Source organism: Anolis carolinensis, chromosome 2 (assembly GCF_035594765.1).
Source record: "Anolis carolinensis isolate JA03-04 chromosome 2, rAnoCar3.1.pri, whole genome shotgun sequence".
NCBI lineage: Eukaryota > Metazoa > Chordata > Lepidosauria > Squamata > Dactyloidae > Anolis > Anolis carolinensis.
Window position 1 is genome coordinate 302,968,340 of NC_085842.1, and position 14,559 is coordinate 302,982,898.

At 40.4% G+C, this 14,559-nt stretch overlaps 2 protein-coding genes across 6 annotated transcripts in view; one reads left to right on the forward strand and one right to left on the reverse strand.

The window, feature by feature from the left end:
• wdr70 (WD repeat domain 70) overlaps window positions 1–14,559 on the reverse strand; it is a 218,253-nt gene that overhangs the window by 18,474 nt on the left and 185,220 nt on the right. Inside the window, exons 18-19 of one of the 5 annotated variants that reach the window (XR_010003614.1) lie at window positions 3,424–3,536; window positions 224–1,880 (exon numbers count right to left, since the gene is read on the reverse strand). The exons of 2 other annotated variants lie outside the window; for them this stretch is intronic. Coding sequence is in view for 1 of the 3 variants with exons in the window: in XM_008116099.3 (XP_008114306.1) it covers window positions 3,488–3,536 (49 nt within the window). In the remaining 2 variants the exon portion in view is untranslated. Of the gene's footprint in view, window positions 1–223; window positions 3,537–9,108; window positions 9,294–14,559 lie in introns of those variants that run through there. 2 more of the 5 variants (XR_010003613.1, XM_008116099.3) reach the window with 2 other exon arrangements.
• Window positions 1–14,559, forward strand: part of gdnf (glial cell derived neurotrophic factor) — a 42,542-nt gene that overhangs the window by 3,666 nt on the left and 24,317 nt on the right. The gene's annotated exons all lie outside the window — the stretch shown is intronic.

A 14,559-nucleotide genomic window follows, 5' to 3' on the forward strand; every position in this document is an offset into this window, starting at 1 on the left:
TTCATAGGAGGCAAGGAATACTTAGAAATGGCTTGCCATTGCCCGTCTCTGAAAATTAGCCGGCAGCAGCTAGATTTTGTTGGTGGTCCCCCATCCAGAGATGACCCTGCTTAGCTACCAAGATCAGACAGAATCTGGGCCCTTCAGGGTATTTAGTCCGTTGGGTTTTACAGCCTTTGCAAATGAAAACCAGGATAGGTGTAGCCAAGCAGCATCAGAGTAATAATAATAATAATAAAACTTTATTTATACCCCGCCACCATCTCCCCGTGGGGACTCGGGGCGGCTTACATGGGGCAGAGGCCCAAACAACATACTACAAAATATAGGCAACATAATACAAATCACACTATAAAAAGATAAAACAGTAATACAATATATCAATTAAAATGCAGGATAAAAATTGCATTTAAAACACATAAATAGTAAAATTGTAATAAATACAGGATAGATTATTAAAAACCCTCTGGGGCTGGTTAATTAATGACTGTATCTCCAAAGGCCTGCGGTGGCATAGGTTACTAATGAGGAAGAATACACAAATGAGGAGTGGCTCTACATTGTAATATTAACGCAGTTTGACAGCACTTTAACCCTCATGGCTCATCACTATGGAATCCTGGGAGTTGTAGGTTGATGAGGCGCTAGTACTCCTTGGCAAAGAAGGCTAAACACCTTAGGAAACAAGTCCCATGAGCCATGCTGGTTAAAGTGGTATCAAACTGCAGTAATTGGACAGTGTACATAGATGCATTCTTTGATTGGCTGCAGCAGTTTGCTTTTACCTGAGGTTGGATCTACACTCATATAATCCAGTTTCTGAATACAGAGTATCTGCTTTGAGCTGGATTATATGAATCCATACTGCCATATAATCCAGTTCAAAGCAAATAATCTGAATTCAGAAACTGGATTATATGGCAATGTAGATGGGGCCAGAGTTTGCTGGGAAAAGCCAGATTCCATACCTTACCGAGTTGATGAACCAACCTGGACACAGCATATTATTTGAGAATACAGAAATGCTGGACCACTCTAACCATCACCACCACAGAGAAGCCACTGAAATTCACAAGAAGCAGGTCAACAATTTCTACAGAAAGGAGGAAACCATGAAAATGAAAAAAAAATCTGGCTACCAGTATATAAAAAAACTCTAAAATCAGGACAGTAAATAAAGAACAACACTCAAAAACAGGGGAATTCCAGACAGGAAACAATCAGGGCCAGCTAACAGATCCCAACAAATGATTACCCCAGGCAGGAAGCAGCCAGGCATTGAAGCTGCAAGGCCATTCAGTGCTAATCAAAGTGGTCAATTGGAACATTCACACTTGCTTCAGACAAGAGTTCTTTCTCCCACCCTGGACCTTCTACAGATATATAAACTCCACTTGTCTAGTTTCCAACAAATCTCACAACCTCTGAGGATGCCTGCCATAGATGTGGGCAAAACGTCAGGAGAGAATGTTTCTGGAACAAGGTCATACAGCCTGGAAAACTCACAGCAACCCATTGAGTTAATATGTTTTATGGATGCATTTTAACTATGTTGTACCCCAACTCATGCCATGAGGGAGAGGCAGATAAAAGATGATGATGATGATCATTATTATAATTATTATTTGTTGAGTACAAAATAAAGCAAGTTTAGCAATTGAAATATACTTCAGACAAAGGGGGAAAGTAAGCTGTGATGAGAGAAGCTAGGACATTTTAAAAACAGCTTTAAAAAGTAGGATGACAAAGTGAATGACATTAAGTTTCATTTCAGGAAGCAGAATGTTTGGAGTTTGCAATGAGATGAATCCATCCTTTGCTTGTGCAGTGCTTGGGGTTTCAGTTAAGATGGGTCCTCGTGCTGGGCTATGTTGTCACAGCTGTGAAGGAGGAGACTGTGATGTCACTCAGAGCATGTGCGGGATCACCAATGAATAAATACGAACAGCCATTCTTGCATCCCTGGGATTATTATTATTATTATTTACTGATCAAAATATCTGCTTTCTAAGTAGACAGAGAGCAGCACTTTCCTGATGGGACATTGGCTTTTGGCAGTGCAGATATTGAAATCCGCATGCTTCCCTGGTCTCTGCCTCTAACTATTTTGTGACAGAGGGGAAGGCACAACTCGGCCCCTCAATTAACAGTCTTGTCTTTCAGGTTTCTGGGTATTCCCTACCACTTCACTTTAGGAGTTGTAGCCTAGATGTCTGGAAATCTGTTCCCATTGTGTCCCTGCTTGGGCAATGTCTTCATGAGGGGAAAAATGGCAGTGGCAGTGGGGGGTGACACTTTTGTTCATATATTGGCTGCATTTGTATATTTTGGGAGGAATTAGAAAAAAGTTCTTTCTTGGGAGCCGTAAATTAGGATAGGGCCACATATGATATTCCTAAAAGCTGCAAGGGCAGGATCTATTTGTAGAGTGTGCTAGGAATACAGGAACCCTACTTGCAGAAACTGCCACGCAAAACCATTATTATTATTAATTATCTGTCTCTCCTTTCAGCTGAAGGCAGGGCACCACATAGTAAAACACATCTGTAAAATCACATATTAAAATACGAAAGCCTATATTAAAACATGTATTTATTTGTTTAAGATACTTATACTTCGCCTTTCTCTCCAGCCAGACCCAAAGTGGTTTACAGCATATAAAAAACACAATATCAACAATAAAACATAAAATACAAAAGTTAAAACATACTAAAAACACATATACAATAAAAACCAGCTTCCACCTCCCACATATTAGCCCCTCAATAAACAGTCGTAAACCTTAAAATTCAACCTATTCCTATGGCACATGTCTTAAGCCCTTTCCACATAGCTGAATAAAATCCCACATTTTCTGCTTTGAACCTGAATATATGGTAGTGTGGACTCCGATAACTCAGTTCAAAGCAGTTCAAGGGATTTTCTGCTTGATATTCTGGGTTATATAGCTGTGTGGAAGGGCCCCATGTTGTAGGCCTTCTTGAAAATACATATATTAAAATGCCTGAGTCAAAATTTAAAACACAATAAACATAGAATATGATTTAAAAGTCATTGTTAAAATGACTGGGTAGACCTGGCGAAAGAGATGGGTTAGGGTTAGGGTTTATTATGTCTCAAATTCCAACAACTTGGATCTCCTTATATGTTTGTTTACCAAGAAGATTGCTTCCACCCCTTTTGTTTGACCCTCTTAAAGACAATTCACATGCCATGCACTGAAAACCACTATATGTGTATTAGTAGATGTGTACTCATATGCACAGGAATGCATTCTCAAAATGATAAGAATCACATTCATCTTCATTGTATGTGGCAGTACAATATGATCATATAATATTATAATATACCTTAATATGCCTAGAGATGACATATTTTATCAAATGTAGGTAAATTAAATGGCAGTGCTGGTCATACTTGTACCTTGCTCTTGTAAATGAGGTGTGCCAAGCATCAATGTCTACCTTGGAAAGAAAATATGTGACTCCTAGCCATTTCCTGTGACATGTGGAACTCCCCACACCTGGGATTCGCCCCTACACACAGAGAGACAAAACAGAATTAAATGAAGCTTATTATTTCTGTCCAATGACTAGCAGCAACCTTGTTCTACTATATAATTTGCTTTTTCCACCCAGAAAGCCCCCCAAGTATGTCAGAGAAAATGTGCACTTTGCCAGGCAGTTCTCCTATGCAAGGCTGTGCCAGAGAGCCCTGGCCAAATGTGAGCCGTGTCAACACTTGTCCATGGGCTCCACAGCAGAATCCTAACTATGCAAACGATTGAATAAAGGAACAGTTGCCCAGGAAAGTTATGGCATTACATTCAACTGACATTTCAGGCCGAGAAATGCTGGGCAAAGCAAAGATGTAGGCTAGCGTATCTATCAGATGATGCCTAACTTTTCTCCAGAAGAGAAGTTCTGGAAACTCAGCCCTATGAGGAACAACCTACGGAGCTGGGTATGTTGAAGAGATGGTTGATATTTGGCTAGGTATGTTGAAGAGATGGCTGATAGTTGTTCTTAAATAGCTGAATGTATGTATATCCTGAAAGTAGAGCAAGCTTGTTTTCTGATGCTCTGGAAATTAAAAGATGAATCTGTAGGTTTGTATTAAAAGAATTTCCACATGAACTTTAGGAACTTTTTTTTTACTTTAATAGCTATTTGACAGTAGAAGAGATTGCCTTGAAAGGTGATGTATGCTCCTTGTTTGGAGGTTTGAAGCAGAGGTTGGATGGCCATCTTTCAGGAGTGCTTTAGCTGTGTATTCCAACATGGCAGGGGGTTGGACTAGTAGTTCAATGTTCCTTGCAGTCCATTCCAACTCTGTGATTCTGTAACGTGGTCTGAATGGTTGCTTTTCTAGAATATAGTGCATGATGAATTGGTTAAATAAGAGTGTTTGCATAAGCTGTTGTATGTTTGTATACTAAACGCTTTAACAAGTACTTATGGTTGAGGTACTTCAGTAGAAGTGAATGTCCGATAAGTCTTTGTTAAAATGTATCTTTGTAGCTTCCCTTGTTTCAGTGGTGAGTCTAAACACAAGGGGTTGAGAACCACATTAGACTGTAATACACAGCATTCTTCACCGTTAGCTATGCTACCTGAGTATTATGGCATTTCCAGTTCAGCAAGACCTGGAAGTTCACAGTTTGCACATCTCAGACCCCATCTAAGGTATCATATCTTGAACTGGATAATATTGTAGTGTATGCTCATATAATCCAGTTCAAAGCAGATAATGTGGATTATCTGTTTGATAATCTGGATTATATGGCAGTGTAGACAGGGGCTCAGTTTACAGGTTTATTATTCCAAGACTTTTTTTCCTCCATGCTAATTTCCAGTGTTCATTTTGAACACAGACCAGCTTAGCCGTTCTTCATACTAGACACTTGTAACACTTTTGGTACCTCTTCAGTTGTCATAATGGCATCCTGTGAAATCCTGGGCATTTGTAATTTGGTAAAATGTTCTGCTTTACTGCCTCTTTCCAAATGATAATCCCAAGATCCCATAGAATGGGGCCGTAATAGTATAAGTCATATCCAATTGTCATAATTCTCTAATGTGAAAGAGTTTGTAACTGACATGGAATGCGCCAGTCTGACATTATATACCGTACAGGTCGTTTACCCTAAGGTAGATTACTTGATTTCAGTAGAATCTCTTACATAAAGGATTTAAAGATGTGTTTTTTTCTTATTTTGGGGACAACTAGCCTTTAAATCCAAATTGGATTTCAGGCAACTGTAATGAATAGCATTATAGTAAGTAAGAAATGAGGATGCTGTCAATTTGATAAAGAGAAGTAGAATACACACTTGCTTGCAGAAAGTCCCAAATTCACTTTCTAGTATTATATATATATATATACACACACATAAAAATTATATATTGCAAGGCATCCAGTAGACTCCAGAGCAGTGATGAACAACATGATTAGCCAATATTGTAAAGTGTTACAATGATTACCGTTAAAAGAGCAGAGATAGAATTGGTGGGAGTGTCTTTTTGTGTAAAGTGAGATGTTAGCAACGAAAGTGTGTGTTGTCCATATGCACATGCTGAAATATGTACTATGTAAAGGCTATGTGTATATTTATATGTCTGCTGAGAAGTGGGTTAATGAAAATGTGTCTGCCTAAGTGCTGAGGTTCAAAGAGGCCCCACAAAGCTTTGGATAGTTATTTTGAACTACAGCCTCCAGAATATTGCAACAACATTGGCCCATGGCCATCTTGGCTGCTGGCAAGACTCCTGAGGGCTGTAGTCCCAAAAGTAACATTTCCAAGCTTGAAGAGGGAAAAGGAAGACAGAGTGTATTTGCCAATGAAACCCCTTCATAAAATACATTATTATTACTATCATTATTATTGTTGTTATTATTATTATTGTTTATTTATATCCCACTTTTTCTCTCCACAAGGAGACTCAAAGCGGCTTAGTATTGCAAGGTTTTCAAAAAGCAATAAACAACAATTGAAATTCATGATATGCAGGACTGATAATTAGGCAGTACCCATTACCAGGTTTGTGTTCTACCTAAACAGTAAAGAAGGTTCCTTTAGTTCTGTGTTTCTTTGAAAAATTTACCACATTGTCCATATTTATTAATTACATAATGTGTGCATTTCTGGATCTATGAAGACCTAACAATCCAAAATATGGGATTTGTGGTGGGATCTGATTCAGCCTTTCCAATCCTTATATAGGGAACATCCCTTATAATAAAGAACACCTGACAGCCCTGAGTTAAATGCAATTTTCAAATTAACAGGAAGGAAATCGAATGCAGGGGGAGATCAGTGTGTTGGTGGTTCTTGTTATTTCTGTTTCTGCAACTTTTTCACTGACCTTCTGAAAACCACAAGAGCTCCCGAGGCAGAGGAAATACCTTTGCCCGGAAATCTTGGCCAGCCTCTGCCTTTTACAATAGTAACTTAGATGAACCAGTAGTATTCTGTCTTGGAACAGTTTTCAGTACTTTGCTCTACATTTAATACAGTTTTAAATACAGTCTGGGGCTGCTTAGATTTACCATCAGACAGCCACTTATTAAACTGCATGGAAATTAAGTTCGGTAGGTATGCCTGAGTTCATATTGAGGGAAGGTGTATTTGACTGAATTTCATTTTTGTAATGTACACACATGATCGTAGTCTAAAAACTCATGCCATTGTAATAGCATTCAAAGACGTACCTGTTTTATTCTTGTTTTAGCATAAAAAGATATGAAGGAATCTAATAGCACCTTTGAGTCGCTGAACATTTTTGCTAGAGTTTTTCCTCCATTTACTGTATTTCTGCAATTGTAAGACACCATTGATTGTAAGATGCACACTATTTTCAGGACCACCAACAGAAAAAAATGTGTGTGTGTGTGTGTGTGTGTGTGTGTGTGTGTGTGTGTATATATATATATATATATATATATATATATATATGCACTTGAAATTCTAAGTCACACCCCATTTTTTGAGATGTGTACAACAAAATCATAAATGTAATTTATAGGAGAAGTGCATCTTAGAGTTGAAGAAATACAGCTGCAGGGGTTCTACTAGATTGTTTTATATCTTTTTAACCCATGCCCGTAGCTAGTTAAGCAAAGCTGTGAATTTTAAGTTCACTTACGACCTCATCGGCAGTGTCATAGAACGCTTATCCAAGTTGAGCCACAGAGCCCCACGCCATCCATCAGATGACTCAGGCTCACTTCTAGCGGGGCTCTGGGATTCAACTGGGGCGCAAGTGTCCTATGACACTGCATCCAGAACACGGGAGGCTTCCCGTGTTCCATTTAAAACAACAGGGCTAGTGCAGGGGGAAGCCATGCGGCGACGCTTCCCCACGTGTGATGGGAAAGTATTGCTGTGGGCAAGGCGGGATGCAGAGCACCAGGATTCCCGGCTGCCCTGCTGATTTGCCACAGAGGCTGGCGAATCGCCCACGGGTCTTTAGATGAGGTCCTTAGAAAAACTAGGCTAGACCAGGGCAGGGTTTCTTAATTTTTTTTCTATTCATGGCCCATTTCCAGCCAAGAAATATTTTCATGATCCCTTTTTGCCTGATTATTTTTCATGTGACCCCGGCTATACAGGTCTTTAAAACAGGTATTAAAATCAAGCATTGACTTAGAATAAATCTATATTTGCAAAGCTTGCTAAACAGGCTGCTTTCCCTTTTTATGAAGTACACCTGGAGCATCTTCTGCAAATCCACTGTAAACACTGCATGTTGTGGCTAATAGATTTGCGTAAATGGGTGACATTCAGAAACCTTTTACTGTTGCCAAATTTGTGACCCCGGCATTGAGCTAAAGGGGTCATGAAACACAGTTTAAGAAGCAGTGGGCTAGACCTTATCAAATCCATTAATCTGTTTTTTCTCCTTTATTTCAGCCAGTGGGATATCACATCCCTTAATCTTAGTTCAAACATAATTATTGTTTTTGTTACATAACTTCAAGTTGAATCTGATTTATGTTGACCCTATACTAAAGTTTTCTTGTCAAGATTAATTCAGAGGTTTGCCATTGCCTTCCTCTAAGATTAATTGAGTATGACTTGCTCAAGTGGGTTTCTGTGGCTGAGCTGGGATTCAAACCCTTGTCCCCTAGATATCTAGTCCAGCACTTAAACCACTGCACCAAGATAGCTCCACTAGTTAAAGGCTATCAGCATGCTGTTCATTTTCTGTGCAGCCCATAGGGAAATACATGCTTAGAGGGAATTGTTCTCTTGCTGTTGTGTCTCATGTCTAAAGGCTGAATGACATGCACTTCATGATGCTTGAGGGAGAGATATCACTCTCCAAGAAGTGATTCTATTGACCCCTGACATGGAATCAGCTGCATGGTTTTCAGAGCTGGAATCTGGCCTGGGCCGTTTTAGGCTTCAGATGGCGGAATGTGTGAAGTATAGTATTATCCAGGGACTCTAAGGCATATACAGAACACACTTGTAAATGGAAATGTTCACTAATAGAAGCACACACCAAATAAAACTGGTTAGTCTTTCTTTAAGGTGCCAGAAGGCTATTTGGTTGTTTGGGTCTTAGGAAAACAGCAGTAGCTACAGAGGAAGGAGCTAAGAGGCTGCATCCCCTTTGGCACCTTCATGTAGTAAAGTGGCATTTAAGATCTTGTTGGAGAGTAGCTTGCAGTATCACTTGTTATAAACTATATTGAGTATGGCTGATTGGAGTTGCAGGCCAGTAACACGTTGTTGTTGTTGTTGTTGTTGTTGTTGTTGCTGTCGTTGTTGTTGTTGCTGAGTGTCTCAAGTCATTTCTGTTTTATGGCAACTCTAAGGCAGCCCTTTCATTGGGTTTCTTGGCAAGATTTGTTCTGAGGGGTTGTCTTTGTCTTCTTCTGAGACTAAGAGAATATAGGGATATAAATCAGAGTAGCAGAACTTTGGAAAGTAACTTTCTGGAGGACAGTTCTCAGAATAGCTAACATGACCAGTGGCTATGCTGACTCTCGGATCTGGGGAGTTATTGTTCAGAACAGTTACTTTTCGAAGCTATGCTTAAAGATGAGGCTGATAAACATGACTACTGAAGAGTAAGTTCCATAAGACAGGATGGAACTTACCTCTAAACAGCGATGTGGAGGTTTGCATTTGGATTTATATTCAAGGATTCAAGATGGCAGCTGTATAAACTGGGATTCAGTTCATAGGTATGACACTGCCTTTACTGTGTGGTGATTGAGTCTATGCACGGTGCCACCTGGCTTCTTTTAAAACAGTCCGGTTATTAAGACTGCAGGAGGCCCTTCTGAAAAGACAAATTTCCACATAAGCCTTTTTGTCAGTCATGAGAAAAGAGGCTTTTTTCTCATCCTCCAATTACGTAATACAGTCAGCCCTTCACATTTCTGGGTTTGACCTTTGCAGATTTGATTATTCATGGATGTGATTAAAATGTTTCCTCTGGGAATATCTTGGTCCTCTAGTGCAATTCTACATGTAACTTCCACCAGACGTTGATCATACATTAATTCTGATTTCCTATAGAGGACACCCTTTTTGGATTCTCCAAGTCTTCCAGTGCAATTCTCTGGTCAACCTCTGACCAAAGTTGACTATAGAGTCATGCTCTTCCAGCTTCACAAATGATTCCCTGCTTCCCCCAGCCATCCCTGTTCCCATTTTATCAGGCATGACTGTTACCAATATCATGTTTTATGAGTGAAAGTCGCTGGTTCTTTGATATGAAAGCCAAAGGATCCTAGAGGATCACACGAAGAATTTTTAGCATCCTAGAATGCTTCTGCCCCAGTTGAGGAACCCACTGCTGCCCATCACATGATGTAGCTTCAGTTCCGATAGGACTCTGTCGTTCAAATGGGGTGGAGTGTCCATTAGGAATATCAGGGCTACCATGGGGAGAAGCCGCACGGTGATGCTTCCCCACATGCTGGTAGGGTGTGGGGTGCCGGGATTGCCCCGCTGTCTAGCTGATTTGCCATGGAGGCTGGCAAATTGGCATGGGGGACCACATCAATGTGATGAGATTTCTAGAAAGGTGTTTTCTTGCGTAAAAAGGGTATTTTTATTCATGCTTTTCCCCTTTTTGCAAGGGACTGCAAATGTGGAGGTCTGTCTATACTTCCTCCACAAATACAGTTGCCCCACACTTTTGCATGCATTCTCGCTGCTTTGGGCCACAGCCTCCAGAATCCCTAAGCCATCATAGCCAACTCGGAGTTTAATCAGAAAACACAAACATTTACAAGTTTTGCCCTTTGCTTGCTTGCCTTTAGGGAAACCTATCTTTCAGAAATACCATATATACTTGAGTATAAGCTGACCTGAATAAAAGCCGAGGCACCTAATTTTATCACAAAACTGAGAAAACCTATTGACTCGAGTATAAGACGAGGGTGGGAAATGCAGCAGCTACTGGCAAATTTCAAAAATACAAATAAATATAGATACTAATAAAATTACATTATTTGAGGCATCAATAGGTTAAATGTTTTTGAATGTTTACATAAAATTGTAATTTATGATAATAATAATAATAATAATAATAATAATAATAATAATAATACTTTAATAAGATAAGACTGTCTAAGTCTGATTATCTATATACTTGAGCATAAGCCGACCCGAACATAAACCAGCGAGGATCCTCACTCGAGTATAAGCCGAGGGGAGCTTTTTCAGCCCTAAAAAGGGCTGAAAAGCTAGGCTTATACTCGAGTATATACAGTAACCCCTGGCCAGTATAGCCAGTGATAAAGAAGGCAGGGAGTTATGGTTGAACACCATCTGATGGGCCCTATTATTCCCATCCCTGATCTAGACCTTTAAATGCTTTCCAACAATTTGAGCTGGATTTTAACATACATATTGTATTTCTGTTGCTTTAATAAATGGTGGCTTATCTGAAAAAGCATGGCATGGATTTGTTAATCATAAAATAAAGCAAACAAGTTTCCCGAGGCACCTCCCAAAGATTTAACGGCATCTATTCCTGGTGTTTCAAAATTCCAGGCCAGGGCCAATAGCAGGTTTTAACCCAGTACTTGGAAGTAGTATTCTGCCAAAATTAACAAGAGTAAACAGGCATTTGAAACTCTGCAGGGGGAACATTGCCCTCTACGTGTGTAGTTTCGGCCGATCTAATTGGTTCAGGATGTGCTGCCAGTCGGGTTAAATCCAATCGTCTCATCTTCAATGGGTTGCGGATGAGGCTGTAATCCAGTTGAAATCCAAGCACTGGAAGAGGTGTTGGATCTCCGGGTCATTTAGATTCCATGTCCTTTGCCTTAGAAGCCCTAATCCAGACTTTGAGGAGAAAAATTGTGGTCATTCCATTGTGGAACTTGCAAACATTACTTTTTGGGGCTATAATTTTCCAGCATGGCTACCAGTCAGGTTGGTGGAGAAATGTTGGCTGGTGCAGAGCTCCTCCTCCAGAAACAAATCCTTTCCCTTGAGCTCTGTGGTGAAGGGATAGATGCTCTGCACACACACAATTATACTCTTTCATCATTACAATGCTACACCTTGGCTGTTGAAATAGAAAGGGGTATTAATATGCCACGTAGTCAATGTTGACCTATGACAACCCAATCTTAGGGTTATTTTGGGAAGATTTACTCAGAGGAGGCTTGCTGCTACCATTTCCATAGGCTAAGGGTGCTTCTACACAGACACTATAATGCAGTTTTTGAAGCTGGCTCAAGGACGGGGTGTCCAAAAATTGCATACCCCCAATGCACTCCTTAGCTCAGATCAAACCAGAAATGGAATATCAAAAAAACTCACTAGAAAGTCCAAAATAAGCCTGAGAATGCGCTGCAACCGATCAGAATTGCAGTGCAGGAATCGACTTGAATCGGAGACTGGAAAATGCAGAGCAAATGTCAAGACACCAACTAGGACTAAGACACTTCTCAAAATGCCAAAACACAGCTGTCTGGAAGATAAACAATTACTCCCCTGGGGAGAAGAAACCTCATCATTCCCATGAGAACCCTCACTTTCCATCCCTTTGTTCTCATTTCCTGTGCCTTGTCATGGTCTAGCACTGATCCCGAACGGACATGGATATGCGCATCAGTTCATCTCAAAGGGCTGGTTAAGGAAAAAAGCATTTTCCAGAGCCTGTCTAGCTGTAGATTCTGCAATTCCTGGATTTGGTTCCGAGCCGCAATTAGTGGATATTGTGGCCACCGTCCCAACCTCCAACCTGGTGTTTTTGTGTAGGCACAGTGCCACAAAACCATCTCATTTTAATACGTTTCCAAACTGAATTATAGTGTCTGTGTAGAACAGGCATGGGCAGACTTCCAGGTGTTTTGGACTTCAACTCCCAGAAATCCCAGCCATCTTACCTGCTGTTAGGAAATGTGGGAGGTGAAGTCCAAAACACCTGGAAGGCCAAAGTTTGCCCATGCCTGGTGTAGAAGTACCCAAGATCACCCAGGGGTTTGCATGATCTAGTGGGAATTTACACACACACACACACACACACACACACACCCCAATTCCTAATCCAGTATTCAAACTGCTACACCATGTTGGGGGGGGGGGGGAGAGAGATCTGCCGGCACTCCTCCTTATTGCCTTGCTTCCCCTCAATTTCTGTGCAGAGTATCTCAGTAGCTAGTCAGAAATCCATCTCCAAAAAAGCTACACACTGCAGTTTGAAATATTTGCAGTGGAATTTAATGTAGTCTGCACACCAGCCTGGTCTGGTGAACAAGCTGAGACGGTGGGAAATGCCTGATTGGTCCCAGATTGCCTGTTTTCAGGGTGGATAATAGTTTCAACCAGGATTGGAAAATGCAGCCAAAGGAGAGTTACATGTTCTTCCAGCTTTGCAGATGACTCCCCGCCTCCCCCCGCCGTCCCTGTTCCCATTTTACCAGGCATGACTGGTACCCATATAATGTTTTATGACTGAAAGTTGCCAAATCACTGGTTCTTTGATGTGAAAGCCAAAGGATCCTTCTTTATGTAAACGGATCAAGGCCGTTTAGCTGTAGCCTGATCTAAATTCCCCCTTTAAAAAAAACAACAGTTAAGAAAAGTTCAAAACCAGAAAGTTATATCCGAGCCGTGGAAACTGTTCTGAATGCTGATAACTTGGGGCTCAGAGAAGGTGAAATGGGTAGGCCTGTGATTCTGTGCAGAGGACAAAGCTTGAGAACATGGCTTTTTACAGGCTGTAGCTCTCATTCTCCCACCAACATGACCAGTGGGAGTTGTAGCCCAAAAAAGTAACTTTTCACACTGCAGCAATGAGTCCATTGGGAAGTTGCACATCTGGTTCCCAGATCACAGAACAGATCCTGCCCAGGTATCATTTCGCTGTGAAACTTCTCTTTTTTGTAGAAGTTATTACTTATAAGGTAAACTGATGCAAAAGAGAAGAGAACAACTCAAACATTTAATATTTGCAGAGCATTCTTTTCATGTCCATAATCTGCATCAGTAGTTGCTGGTAGCTTGCTTCCAAGCCAGTGAGGTGGCAGATCCATTCTGGGTTTTAATCCAAACATTACATGGCCTAAACTCCTCCAGCCCCTTGGTAGGGCTTTAAAAGTTCAGGCTAAAATCTGAAACGGATTCACCACTCCATTGACCTGACAGCCACCAACCACCACTGCTTTCCATTTTGACTTGGTAATGATTGTATGCTAACTTAGGACAAATCTTTGATTAACTTTAAGAAAGATTGAGCTGTATGTATTATCTTTTCACAACAACAAATTGGGGCATTTGTCAATTGTAAAATGTATGCATTAGCAGAGTGGAGCCAAAAGCTGAAGTATGATAATATAATATAACTTAAACACAGCAGTAAACTAATAAGGGATAATTAAAAAAAACCATCAGATAGAAGTTGGGAAGTTTGTAGAACTGTTTTTGCTGTTGGGGGGTTTTTTGTGTGTGTGTCTATGTTTTGTTTTTATCTTTCTGTTTTGTTATTCTTAAGAGTCATTTAGTATGTTGTCCTGTATGATAGCATGTAGTTGTGTAGTTTTTGATTAACATATCTAAAAACAATTATTTTTATGTTTTATTTTGAGGTTTTTTCTTGAATAAATGTTATTTTTTAAAGAAATACCTATGTGGTGCAGAAAACCAGCATGGCATAGCAGCTTGAGTGTTGGACTAGGACTCAAAACCAGGATTCAAATCCTTGTTCAGCCAAATCTACAGAATGCATTTGAACAAGTTGTGCTCTCTTAAGGTACATGTATACAGACCATATAATACAGCTTGAAGCCAGTTTTAGGTCAGGGTGTCCAGAAAATGCCCCTCCCCCAATTGCATGCTGTAGTGTTTATTAAGCCCAAAACAACGCGTTAAAAAGAACTCACCAGAAAGTCTGAAATTAGCAAGATAACACGGTGCAACTGATCAGAGTATTGTCCATGCAGGGCTTAAAACCCAAATGGAAAAATCCGGAGCACTTGTCAGGATACTATAAGTGCTGATGCACTTTTACAAATCACCGAAACACAGCTGGCCAGAAGGGAGGGAAACCACATCATTCCCATGGGAATGCTCACTTTCCGCTC